Source organism: Syzygium oleosum, unplaced genomic scaffold, assembly GCF_021117445.2.
Source record: "Syzygium oleosum isolate NSW1041296 unplaced genomic scaffold, Sole_v2.1 Sole_v2.02, whole genome shotgun sequence".
NCBI lineage: Eukaryota > Viridiplantae > Streptophyta > Magnoliopsida > Myrtales > Myrtaceae > Syzygium > Syzygium oleosum.
Window position 1 is genome coordinate 15843149 of NW_026607486.1, and position 13064 is coordinate 15856212.

General features: G+C 44.1%; 3 protein-coding genes across 3 annotated transcripts; all 3 read left to right on the top strand.

Moving 5' to 3' along the window:
* On the top strand, nucleotides 1-2275 carry LOC115670438 (universal stress protein A-like protein). Its single transcript, XM_056308105.1, has 4 exons — nucleotides 1-79; nucleotides 188-279; nucleotides 1170-1288; nucleotides 1818-2275. Exons 1-4 carry the CDS (start codon nucleotides 1-3, stop codon nucleotides 1894-1896), a joined length of 369 nt encoding a protein of 122 aa, XP_056164080.1. The 3' UTR covers nucleotides 1897-2275.
* Nucleotides 2276-3495: 1220 nt separating this feature from the next.
* LOC115693143 (uncharacterized) lies at nucleotides 3496-6561 on the top strand. Its single transcript, XM_030620148.2, has 5 exons — nucleotides 3496-3848; nucleotides 4002-4093; nucleotides 4733-4851; nucleotides 5465-5545; nucleotides 6257-6561. Exons 1-4 carry the CDS (start codon nucleotides 3626-3628, stop codon nucleotides 5538-5540), a joined length of 510 nt encoding a protein of 169 aa, XP_030476008.1. The 5' UTR covers nucleotides 3496-3625; the 3' UTR covers nucleotides 5541-5545; nucleotides 6257-6561.
* A 5284-nt stretch (nucleotides 6562-11845) lies between these two features.
* On the top strand, nucleotides 11846-13064 carry LOC115692951 (uncharacterized). Its single transcript, XM_030619965.2, has one exon. The coding sequence runs from the start codon at nucleotides 12068-12070 to the stop codon at nucleotides 12830-12832; it is 765 nt and encodes a 254-aa protein (XP_030475825.1). The 5' UTR covers nucleotides 11846-12067; the 3' UTR covers nucleotides 12833-13064.

Here is a 13064-nt window from a genome sequence, read left to right on the forward strand (position 1 = left end):
ATGATGTTCGGACTAATCCTCCTCTTCTCTGCTCAACCCCTGCTCGAGTTCAGTTGCGTATTTGCTTGCAGCTTCGCAAGTCTGAACGTTCCTAGACAATCGAAGTTTGCCTTCTGTTTTTTTGTTTTTCTAGTTCATGCAACTTACGGATGGTGCTTCTGCGGGCACCATAAATATGCCTTGACAGCTGTGGATTTGATCAACGATCTTCAAGAAAATCAGAGGAAGGCCACTTTGTCTCTGCTAGCGAATGCGAAAGAGATCTGTGCCAAGCATGGGGTATGGACACTTCCTTCAGCTAATTTGAATTCTCTCATCTCATTACATCTTTTGGCATCTCTAATGCTTTTGAGCCAGAGCAGACTAGTGTTAGCATATGTTAGGACATGAAGTAAAAAATAACCCCTCTTCCAACAGCTAGATGCAGCTAATCCAGAGTAATAGGTTAGCAGTATGGAGGAATGTATTTATTTTTCTGTACATCTAGTAGATGGTAATAGTATGTCGTTTAAGTAGTCAATGAGAATACTTATGGCGAGTATCAGCAATCGAACTGGCCTCCAACACATTGATGCTCTTTCATCACTCATCACAGATTTGGGGTTGATTGTTCTTACCAATCACGCGAATGGATTAGGAAGGTCTTGAGTCTCTTGACAATGAATTAAATAGAGGATTAGATGACTCTGCAATGATGCTTAACAAGATGACTGTGATACTGTGCTCCAAAAGCCAAAGAGATCTGATGCAAATGTCACTTCGGGCTCAAATCCCTGCAGTCTCAGGCATTACAATTTGTCGAATTTAGTGTCCACACTGCATCTTGTGCCAAACCCTCTGGAGCGACCACTCTCTATCTGTTTCGTTGATGTCTAATGATAAGCTAGACCAAAATCGGGTCATTCTCTGTCCTATTGATAGTTTTTTGTTAACCTGCTGTGGTTCGGGAGGTGGAACTTTTAACTCAATGAGTGAGGTCATGACAAAATTCCAATTCCTCTTGCAGTGGCGAGATAATCCAATGTGCATGAAACTGAAAATGGTGTCTATTGTATGGCTCGCATAGCGCAGTGACAGTGCCTGAGGACAATTGATTGAATGTCTTAGTCTAGCACTATCGCCTACACCCATGAAACTACGTCCAGTTTAAGGTTTCGTCCTTGACATAGATTATTGCTGAGATGGCCACAGAAGTTGGGGAACCCAAAGAAGCGATCTGCGAGGCAGCAGAGAAGCTCGATATTCAGCTACTTATTTTGGGAAGTCATGGTCGGGGAGCCATTCAAAGGTTAGTATCACCTTCTTGAAAGTCTCGTATGATTGTCAAATGGATAGTTATAAGGCTGCGCATCTATTCCTAGCGAGTATGCCTATTCTCGTTTGCCCCTTAGTCGTATGAGTCATGCCTCAATCTGCATAGCAGTTTGATTGCACGGTCGAACGTTTCCACTGATAGGCTGCTTTGAATTGGGATTATCCAATTTTCGAACTCCTCTGTTTTTTGAACGGGATTTGACCATACCTTCTCTATCAGTGTTTTTGGATCCTTTTGGCTGTAATTTTATCAAAGTTCGCTCCTAATCGTCTTCGGAGCTTGCTGGAGGTGTTTTGTCGGGACAGATTCAATGCTCGCGACCATAGGATTATGAGTTTCATCGTTGCTGAGCTCCTCGAACTCGTCTCGTGCGCTGTTCGAGGATCATGCGTCTGTTGGGATTGTCCCTCCAATTATCTCCTCGTGTTCTTCAATTTCTAGCACATCGAGAAGAATTACAAGTCTCTCTTTCTTCTAACAAAAGCTTTGCTTGTCACAACAGAGCATTTCTGGGGAGCGTGAGCGATTACTGCGTCCACAATGCCAAGTGCCCCGTTCTTGTTGTGAAGAGACCAGCCTGAAGAGCCTCATGTTTATCTTTCAGATCACAAGTAATGTAGAAACTTACGGAATCGTAGTCAACTCATCACGTATGAGAATAGTCCCATGAATGCGTGGGTTGGCAATCTTCCATGCAAAAGCAGAAGTGGCCGGGGCCGAACAAATGGGCCCGAAGCCCGCCCGGCCCGGCCCTTGCTCAGCCCTATCATGGGCATTGCCAAGTTTATCTTGTTTCTTGAAAAGCATAGGCTCAATAGGATCTACTTACATTCACTTTTAAATTTATGTATATTTTTTTGGGTCTACATCAGGAATGAGTTGGAGGAGCATGCTCATTTCCATCCATATCCTTTGACGGAAGGATTAACATGAACAAAAAAATCCATAGTTCATAGTCCCTTGATTTTCTTTTTCTATAAGTTCAACTCAGTGCCTTTTTCTGCAATTTAGGCAATCTATAAGTTCAACTCAGTGCCTTTTTCTGCAATTTAGGCAATCATTATCTTGAAGATTATTTTTTTGAATATGTTTAATAAGTATTTTAGATTGGCGAAAAAAAGAGAGAATAGATTTAAACTTAAATCGAGAGAGATTTCTCATCGTTATTTTACTTAAATTTAAAATTGAGAAGAGAATAAATAAAAATATGGAGAAAATTGGTTCAAAAGTCTTAGACCTATTGTACGACGGCCAATTTGGTCATAAACCTTTTTTACGGCTTGCCAATTTAGTCTTAAACCTTTCAATCGTGTTTATTTAATCCTAACTCTTTATAAAGAGGAAGTGTGAAAATAGGAATACCCCTTGGTTAGCACAAATTTCATTAGCTTTATCCAAGTAGGGCCGAAGTGAGCTTCTTATTGTTTGCTTCGATAGACTTGACAAAGTCCGGAGCTGCAATACAGCAAACACAAGTCAGCTAGCGAGAAGAATATCTACGAACTCATGGAGTTCTCAAATAAGAATAGTTATCACAATCGAGAGATAGAGATAAATTGTCATAATTAAAAAGTTTAGGGAGTAAATTGACACAATTGAAAAATTTAAAATTAAATTGGCCGTTGTATAATAGATTTATGACTTTTTGGCCATTTATCCCTAAAAATGTTCAATGACGTGGCAACCATGTCACGGTTGTTATGCTGACTAGCCGCCATGTAAGATTTTTAACGATAATTCATTTTTCAGGAAAAAACTTAGCTGACGCTAGAGGCAGGGGAAATATTATGCTCTTTATTTAAGACATGTGAAATATCGTGGTAGTGAGTGTCAAAGGTTATGCTTTTCTCCCGACATTAGGAAGACCGTGTTAAAAAATTTCGCAAAGCATAAAAAGTTGTTCCTCTGTTTTTGAAACTTTAAGGTGGTTTGTGTTACAACTGCTGTGCTCAGTTTTCTGGGACTTGGCCCTCAAAACTCCCCAAGAAAAAACAGTTGGCGAAGGCGTCGTCTTCCCATTGTCGAGTAGGTCGAGCTCAGAAATTCATACAGTTGACCGGTGGTTCTTACCTGTACTTCCCGCCATCTGATTTCCCAACTACCTTTTCAGAAAGAGCGCATTTCTCCTAAAAAAAACCCCACCACATCCCCACCCTCACCGTCACTTGTACAGACATGTGCATACATTCATGTGTGTATATAAACATCTTTACCCTTCCGAATTCTGCAGGATCTCCCGTTCATCTCCCACCAGTGTCTTGTTCCGTGCTTAAACCCTGAAGAAGACTCGGACACTCTTGCTCGCGAAAGATGGCGGACGTGTTGCTGGCCAACGGCGTCGACCGGAACGTGATGTTGGCGATCGACGAGAGCGACTACAGCCACTACGCGCTCATGTGGGTGCTCGACAACCTCAAGGAGTCCGTCGAGCGCTCCACGCTCCTCATCTTCATGGCTCACCCTCCTCCTCGACCCGTCAGCACTTTCCAAGCCTCCCTCAGCTCTGCTCGCGTGTATTGCTCTGTTTCACCCAGTTAAGCCCCTCTCTCTCTCTCTCTCTCTCTCTCTCTCTCTCTCTCTCTCTCTCTCTCTCTCGATCTCGATCGTGATGATTGTTGTTATTTGATAACTCCAGGAGTTCATAGAAATTCTTCTCGCTAGCTGACTTGCGTTTGCTGTATTGCAGCTCCGGACTTTGTCAAGTCTGTGGAAGCAAACAATAAAAAGCTCACTTCGGCCTACTTGGATAAAGCTAAGGAAATTTGTGCTAACCGAGGGGTAATCCTATTTCCACACTTCCTCTGTTTCTTCAATAACAAGAGATCATAGCTTTCCAGTGCGATAGGACATGATTGAGTGATTAAAAAGCGGATCATGTTAATCAACTTAATATCTGAAGTCTGCGCTACTGTACTGTTGAAGCAGCGACCGTGAAGCGTGTAACGATGCGCGCGTTCAAAGGATTAAATTCCACCATAGTTTCCTGCTACTAATTATCGTACAGATTCTTGCCGGTCACTTTACTTCTTTGGGCTATGCTATTGCCTCCTATGATCATTTTAAATACTCTGAACATTTATGTCTTGTCATGTTTCTTTCTTATATGGCCGATTGACCCATCTTTTAACTATGAGTCATTGTCCAGGCTAAATAGGGGATGTCCTTTGAGCACTGATAAGTGTATCTAATAGAAGTATGCATAATTCCTTCATTTTTGTCAGTCGACAAAAGGGAAAGGGACTTTGCTCTGAAAATAAGAAAAGTTTCTTTTGACCCTCAAGATAATAGTGAAGCGTTGGTTTTATTCTCTACAACCCAGCTAGATTTGATTTTTCTTATCGTAGAGAATTTCATAGCTTCGAAATCCCACATCTGTAGGAGCACTTTGTCTTATGCCGATAGTCTCTCTACATGCAGGTAAGGGCTGAAACAATTGCAGATGTCGGGGATCCTAAAGTGGCCATATGCGATGCCGTTCTAAAGTACAACGTTAGTCTTCTCGTTATGGGTGAGCGTGGAATTGGAAAGATAAAAAGGTGCGCTTTCCGATTCCTTCCCTCTGTTCCTCAATGAGACAGTTCGATGATAACCCCATAAATGCTGTCAATTAGTTTGTGCAGAGACAACAATTTTGAGGTGTCCCATTGTATGCTTATCATTGTACATACTCCTGCAATGAACACAAAGAAGGACTAAAACGAGGAAAAGAACTTCTGGACGCTGACTTTAGCCGTGAATTGATGTGATGTATGTGCTAAGTAGATGCTAAAAAAACTGTTCAGCATGAATATATCATTACATGCATATCCATAAGCACTACTCGGAATGAGACGCTATGTTACTTTTCCTCTGGTACTTAGCATTGCACAATTTCCATTTGTAAAGAAGCTGCTGAGATTTTCTAGAGTTGCGCTACAAATTCTCAATAACTTCGATTGCAATTTACATTAACTAATTGAGTGTGCACTTTATTTTCCTTGGCTTTCTGAATATCCTGAATTTGTATTTTCTGCTCCTTGTCACTTCAAGAACTAAATTTAATGAACTCTAACTTCTTCTGCAAGTCTGCAACATTTGCTCTGTCATTTGTGGCTCTTTATGCTTACGGTTCAGAAAATGAACGTGGTACTGACCATAGTGCCATAACAGGGCTCTAATCGGGAGTGTGAGCAACTACTGTGTTCAATATGCCAAATGCCCAGTGCTTGTGGTGAGGAAACCGTAATAGAGGTAAAAGCCTACAGCTTCGACTTATATCATGTGACAAAAGTTTCTATTGATGGCATGCTGTCACGAATATAAGGGATGCTCTCAAATTGAATCTCGCCCCCACCTTGGGGCCTTTGCCAGTTCCTAGATATAATTCAAAGTGACTTTATATTGCCTGATTTATGTTCCAGAGGACTGTCACACATGCCACAGATTTCCGTCACTCTACCATGCCCTCTGGATCATTTTCTGGTTGTTCATGTTGAATGGAAACGATAGTTCAGTTGATTTTGAATGTGAATTATGAGCACATATTAAGGAAAGAATGGATAGAGAGTCGCAGAAAATCTGCAAGTAAAAGGAAGCATTGGGGTCATTTGGTTGTACTCGCTATAAACGAGCAAAGCATAGGACTTTCAACTCAAACCAATTCTGTGACCTTTGAGGTTTGCTCTGCTTAACAATCGTGAATTAGGCCAAAGATGTCGGTACTGAAAGCAGGAGGTTACACTTTGAGCTAATCAGATACTACATATTTGATACAAGCCTTTAATTTATCAGTATTTCGTCAGTATATGCTTGCCTTCATGTACTAAACATTTGCTAATATAAATTCATTCTCTCGACAAAGGAGTTTATCTTGTCCTGTGAACTGCTGCTCATATTCTGGTAATTGATGTAAGTAACATGTTAATAATGCATGAGTTTTGGTATAATGACTTCTTTTGGCAGGATAGTGAGTGATGGGAAATAGAAGACCGCCACTTAGGGATAGAAGAATTGCCGGTCACAGTTTGTACCTTTTTCTTTCTTTGCTCAGAGTTCAATGTACGACAGACCAATGTTTCAAACCTCAATGGAAGTTCTTCCGCAAGTTTATCCAGATACCGATATGCAGCGCTGATCGCTCTTCAGGCGGGGCCAAGAACACGACACCCTTCCTTCGCCTATCTTTGGCTGCTGGCCGAGATAACCGGCGACCGCTGCTGTACTTTCTTCTATTTTGCATATGGCAATTGGCAAAAGTTCTTAACAAATGTCGTGTATTCTAGAAGATCTGGACTCTCTGTATGCTTAGGATCCATGGCCATTTCAATGAGTCAATTACTCCGACTCGAGCGCATTGAACAAAGTCGATAGCAAATCGGACTCTTAGAACACTTAGAACGCAAGCAAGTGAGAGAAGGTGGTGGATTCTTAGAACAAAGTTGATAGCAAATTGCCCGATTCGAAAAATTACTTGGGAACTGATGAAAAACACAATCGTCATTAACTTAATCAAATTACATCATCTATATATATATAGTGAGCATTATGGCTCACTAATTATGGAGAAGACTAAACTACCCTTTCAACACTCCCCCTCAAGTTGGGGCATAAACATCAAAGAGCCCCAACTTGTTACACAAAGTAATCACTCTACTACCTTGCAATGACTTAGTGAAAAGATCAGCAAGTTGGTCTTCAGTCTGTGTGTATTGAAGTGTTATTTCCTTGTTTTGAATCTTTTCTCGCACAAAATGGCAATCTACTTCAATGTGCTTCGTGCGCTCGTGAAAAACTGGATTTGAAGCGATATGCATAGCAGACTGGTTATCACAACACAGAACTGAGGGAGCTGAAGAAGACATACTAAGTTCGGATAATAACATCTTCAACCAAATCAACTCACTAGTCACATGAGCCATGGCCTGATATTCCGCCTCAGCACTCGATCGAGACACCACCTGTTGTTCTTACTTTTCCAACTCACAAGATTGCCTCCCAAGAATACACAATAACCAGAAGTTGATCGCCTATCAAAAGGACAACCAGCCCAATCAGCATCAGAGTAGCCAATAACATCAAGATGTCCATGATTCTTGAACAATATCCCTTTACCTGGTGCTCCCTTCAAGTATTTAACTATACGTAGCACTGCATCCCAATGTGTAGTACGAGGAGTACTCATAAATTGACTAACAGCACTAACCGCAAAAGAGATATCTGGTCGGGTAACAGTTAAATAATTGAGCTTACCCACCAATCTCCGATACTTACTTGGATCATGAAGTAATTCACCTTGTTCTGCATCAAGCTTCACATTAGGATCCATCGGAGTATTAACAGGCTTCGCTCCAAGAAAACCAACCTCACTAAGAATATCCAATACATATTTCCGCTGTGATAATGAGATACCATCACGTGAGTAGGCCACCTCAATGCCCAAGAAATACCGCAAACAACCCATATCTTTTGTGTTAAATTTTGCCTGTAAAAACTGTTTCAATCCATATAATGCCTTGCGTAGACGACAAACACTGGTAGACTCCCCCTGAGCAACGAACCCCGGGGGTTGCTCCATATATACCTCCTCTACCAAGTCCCCATGAAGAAAGGCATTCTTGACATCAAGTTGGTGAAGAGTCCAACCATAATGGACAGCAAGAGAGATGAAAACACGAACAAAAGGTATCTTTGCTACAGGAGAGAATGTATCATCATAATCAACTCCATATATCTGGGTGTAACCTTTGGCAACTAGACGTGCCTTCAGACGCTCAACAGTGCCATCTGGTTGAAACTTCACTGTGAAAACCCAACGGCAACCCACAGCCTGTTTCCCAGCAGGTAACGATGTAAGTTGCCATGTCCCATTATCCTGTAGTGCCTGCATTTCATCCTCCATAGCTTGTCGCCAACCTGGATGAGCAAGAGCCTCTGCAACAGTACTTGGCACAGACACAGCAGATAAAGAAGCAACAAACGAGGAATATGTAGGAGAAAGACAATCGTATGATAAAAATTGAGAAAGAGGGTAACGAGTATGTGTATGACAAGACAAACCACTATAGGGAGTAAACCGAGGATTGGGTTGACCAACACAAGAACGTGTACCTTTGCGCAATGCAATGGGAATGTCAGTAGTAGAATCAGGCTTAGAAGCAACTGGTGGATCAGAAGATGGGACATTGACTGGTGGAGAATCATGCATATCCAATGCAGGCGGTGACTGTACTACCTCACGTTGAACAGACCGGCGCCGTTGATAGGTCTTGTCGGCGAACTGAAAACTAGGCGATGACGTTGATGACTCAGGCATACTCGCTAAGGGAATAGGCGGTAGTGGAGCCATAGTCGAAGATGGAACATCTTCAGAAGGACCCGCTGTAGAGGAGTAATATGACTGATCCTCGAAAAAGGTTACATCTGCTGAGACATACAACCGCCTACTAACTGGACTATAACACTTATACCCTTTCTGAGTTCGAGAATACCCAAGAAACACACATTTGTGGGCCCGTGGATCGAGTTTATCACGACCAGGAGCAAGACGATGCATAAAACAGACACACCCAAACACACGAAGTGGTAAAGTAAAAAGTGGACTTGTGGGATGGATAGTGGAGAAAGGTATGCCCCCATGAAGCACTGAGGATGGAAGGCGATTTATGAGATAGCATGCTGTAAGAACAGCATGCCCCCAGTACATTTTGGGGAGGTTCATATGAAAAAGGAGGCAACAGATGAAAGAGTAAGAGAGGGACCCAAGGTTGCATTCCCTTGACCAGTGATATGGGACTGTGAACCATCAGCAAGTGTAACGGAACTAGGTGACATAAAAGTAATATCAGACAACAGCTTAGAATTACCGGTCATATGATTTGTAGCACCAGAGTCTACGACCCAGGAAGTGGGCGTAGAAGAGAGTAAACAGGACGGACTACCTGAAGAAGTCTGTGCCAAAGTAGCAGTAGGAGCAGAGGAATCCACCACCTGGTTGTGACGCACTAAGGACTCATACTCGGCGCGAGTCAGCATAATGGTACTAGGTAACTCCTATGACTTATCAGGAACCTTCTGTACTGGAGATTCTACTGCTTCGGCATAAGCAGCCCGTGGACGAAGCTCAGGATGTAGGGTATAGCAATAAGACTCAGTATGGCCAGCTCGCTGACAATGGTTGCAATAACGAGAACTTCCGGCACCCCTACCACCATCTCGGCCACGACCAAGAGAAAAGACAGACCTGCCACGACCCCGAGGAACACGTCCTCGGCCTCCACGGCCACCAGAAGACTGAGAGACCATAGCACTTGCTACAGGTGCAGATGATAATGAGTCAGGCACACATCGAAGGACCCGAGAAAAGACCTCATCTACTGATGGAAGAGTACCCTGGGAGATAATCTGTTGTCGGAGAGAAGAATGAGTAGGACCAAGCCCCCGGAGAAATAACACAACTCTCATATCCTGTTGGCGCTTAGCCAACTCTCTAATGTCATCAGTGGTAGGCAAATAAGTATCCAATTTCTCACAAAGGGTGGTGAATCTAGAATAGTAATCAGATGCAGACATGTCTCCAATACGTAGGTCAAATAGCTCCTCCCACACATCACAAACACGGGTCATATTATCACGACCCGAAAACATAAGAGCACATTTGTCCCAAATAGCTTTGGCTGATGTACACTGCATAAACTGAGGACTAATCTTGGAATCCATGGTATTCCACAACAATGTTCGAATAGCAGCATCGCCAGAACGCCAATCATCCTCCTTTGTTTTATCCGTAGGTGGAGATGAAGCCAGATAACTCAGCTGTTTGGTGGCTAAAAGATATGTTTTGACTGCCATAGACCAAGAAGGGTAATTGGTCCCATCGAGCTTAACAGAGGTCAACTTCAGATTAGTAAGACTGGTATCCGTGTTTCCAGAATTGCCAGCCATAACTCAATAATAATATCAAAATAAACTTAACCGAAATTTGCACCTTGTGCACCAATTGTAATAATTACCACCAAACATAATAACTCATCAGAATAGAAGCACAAATCAACATAGGGCATTAACAAACCCAATAATCAATCATCGCAAGTAAACTTCAACACGAGGCAGGGACTTTAGTTTTGCAAGAAAAGAACGCCTATGTGATATGCGTCGGGCAAATAACAGTGTGATTCACCAAAAATTAATAATCCCATTCTCAAATATTTCTTCTGGCTGCTGAACCTATAATGCTCGTTTACACTTGAGTACGAGCAAGGCCCACCTTGTGACTTCACTTTCCTCTCACTCACCTTTTGACTCTGAAGGACATCGTTGGCAGCTCTGTGGAACCAGCAACACTCATGAACCAGCAACCCTCGTAGAATCAGCAAAACTCGTGGACTTTGGAGGTCATCGTTGACGGCTCTGTGGAACCAGCGACGCTCGTAGAACCAGCAACACTCGTGGACTCTGGATTTCGTCGTTGCTTCAAATTCAAACTCAAACTCAAACTCGCGGCTTCAGAACTTGGTGGAACATCGCCAGATCTGAGTTCAGCAAGGCCCAGTGATGCCGGACTAGAACTAGGCAATGTTGGCGCGACTCAGGACAACTCAAAGCGACAGTAACGAGGTGTCAATTTGGTGAATCGACGGATGAATCAATGCCGGAATGGTGTCGCAAGAGTCGCCGGAGTCGCGGGAGTCGTGGACGTTGTGGACGTTGCGGACGCCGGCGGTGCGGTTGTTGCAGGAGTCGTGGTAGCCGCCGCCAGCGTAGATTCCAAGGCCGGCGGCAGTGACTTCTCCGGTGACAACAGTGGCCTCCGGTGGCTAGGGTAACAGTTGAAGGACTAGGGTTTTGTTTATTGGCTCTGATACCATGATGAAAAACACAATCGTAATTTACTTAATCAAATTACATCATCTATATATATATATATAGTGAGCATTATGGCTCACTAATTATGGAGAAGACTAAACTACCCTTTCAACAGGAACGCCGTCGGAGCGATAAAAACAAGAACTTAACGCGACTCTTTGACGAAAGTATCAAATGTCACTGAATCTAGATGTCCATGCAACATACAAAGGATGGGATCATTGGTCTTTATATCACAACAGCCTTTGGATCAATAAGTCTCGCGCAAGACCCGCAAGACAACTCCAACATCCAGTGATTGATAAACTGTAGTACCGTCTTATTCAAAAGGGCCAGTGAATCTACATATCTTATGGACTCGACTTTTGTGGTCATGTAAAAAAGTTTTCATTTTAAGCGTGCTTTAACATCTACCTTTCCATATCGGTTAGGTTAACTTGACCACTTTGATGTTATGTCTCCCCCACAAACCTAAGAGAGTCTCAAAACCAGGCAAAGTCATGGAAACTCAGTGAGTAGATCCAAAAGGACAAGAACTTGGCACGTTTTCGACCACGTGATACACGAGCAGCCATCGTCATGGGTGACTCAGCTGCCTCCATCTCGATCTTCTTACCTTGACCTTAGCCTTAGCTTTTCCAAGAAAGCCTGACCTTTCCTTCCGACGTGGAGAGAATATGCCTCAGCCGCCACTCACGTCTCTCCACGTCTCTCCACGTCACACGCCAGAAGAAAGGCTTTCCGTCCCACATTAGATTACTCTGTTGTTATCCATCCGTTCTCTCGTTCCTGAGTTTCTTTATAAAATCCCCACATGATCCCGTTTCATCCCCTTCACGCTTTCGTTCTCCTTCGCATACCCAACGCGAATTCATTCCTTTCTCCTCCTCGAAGCCTCGCGTTTTTCAGCTGATGAATCTTTTGCAAGACCCACCTTTTCTTTCCCAGATCTTGTCTCGATCGTGGTCTCAGGAGGCATTCGTTTCGCTAGCCTTTGAAGTCTGCAAATGGAGCGCCATCTTCCTCGCGACGCTCGCTTGCTTTGGCACGCTAATCTGCCGAGTCGTCAAGCTACCGGCCCTCAGATTCCCGAAAAGCAGCCCTCTCGCGGCTCAGCAACCTCTTGCCTCCGACTTCGACGATAGCGACGATGACACGTGTTCGTCCTCGTCGGAAGAAGACGATGGCCAGTCAGACGAAGACGAGCTTCCCTCCCCGTCAGGCGACCACTCGCAGGGGAACTTCATTTTCCGGCTCGCGGGCTCCGGGGACTCGCAGCTGCGGCGGCGTCGCAGCTTCGCCGACAACCTGTCGCAGTTCGTCTTGGGCAAGACCGTCGTGAAGCTGTGGGACAGGTCGGACAGCAGATTGCTGCGGCTGCAAGACGCCAACGGAGAGTTCGTCGGGAGGTTCTGCCAGGTCCTTGCGTCACCGAGGTCGCCGGTGGCCGTCGTGTCGGCGGGGCTGAACAACTTGGGGAAGATCGCGCTCGACGTCTGGGACACCCGGGTCGGGTTCCGGATCCCCGCCATAGTCGCCGAGTGGGAGCCGAGAGCCGGTGGCGAGGTGACGGTCGGAGACCTCAGGAATGTCATCTCGCCGGTGGAGGATTCGCTGGGAGCCGATGCGGAACGGTGGTGGGACGCTGACGCCATCGTCGCTCCCGATGAGCTCTGACAAAACTCTCTGTTTGGAAAAGTCGCGGGGCTGACCGGCGACGCGGTACGCTCTGACTCGGGAGAAAAGTAGCGATTCACGTTGTCGAATTTGTATTGATTGTCGTCGGAGTAAATAACGGTGAGCCATTGAGAAATCGAGTTGGAACGAACATGGTGTAAATATACAATCCATTTGTCCCATATCTTATTATACTTCTTCAATGAAGCAAACGAACATGTCCATTATCTAA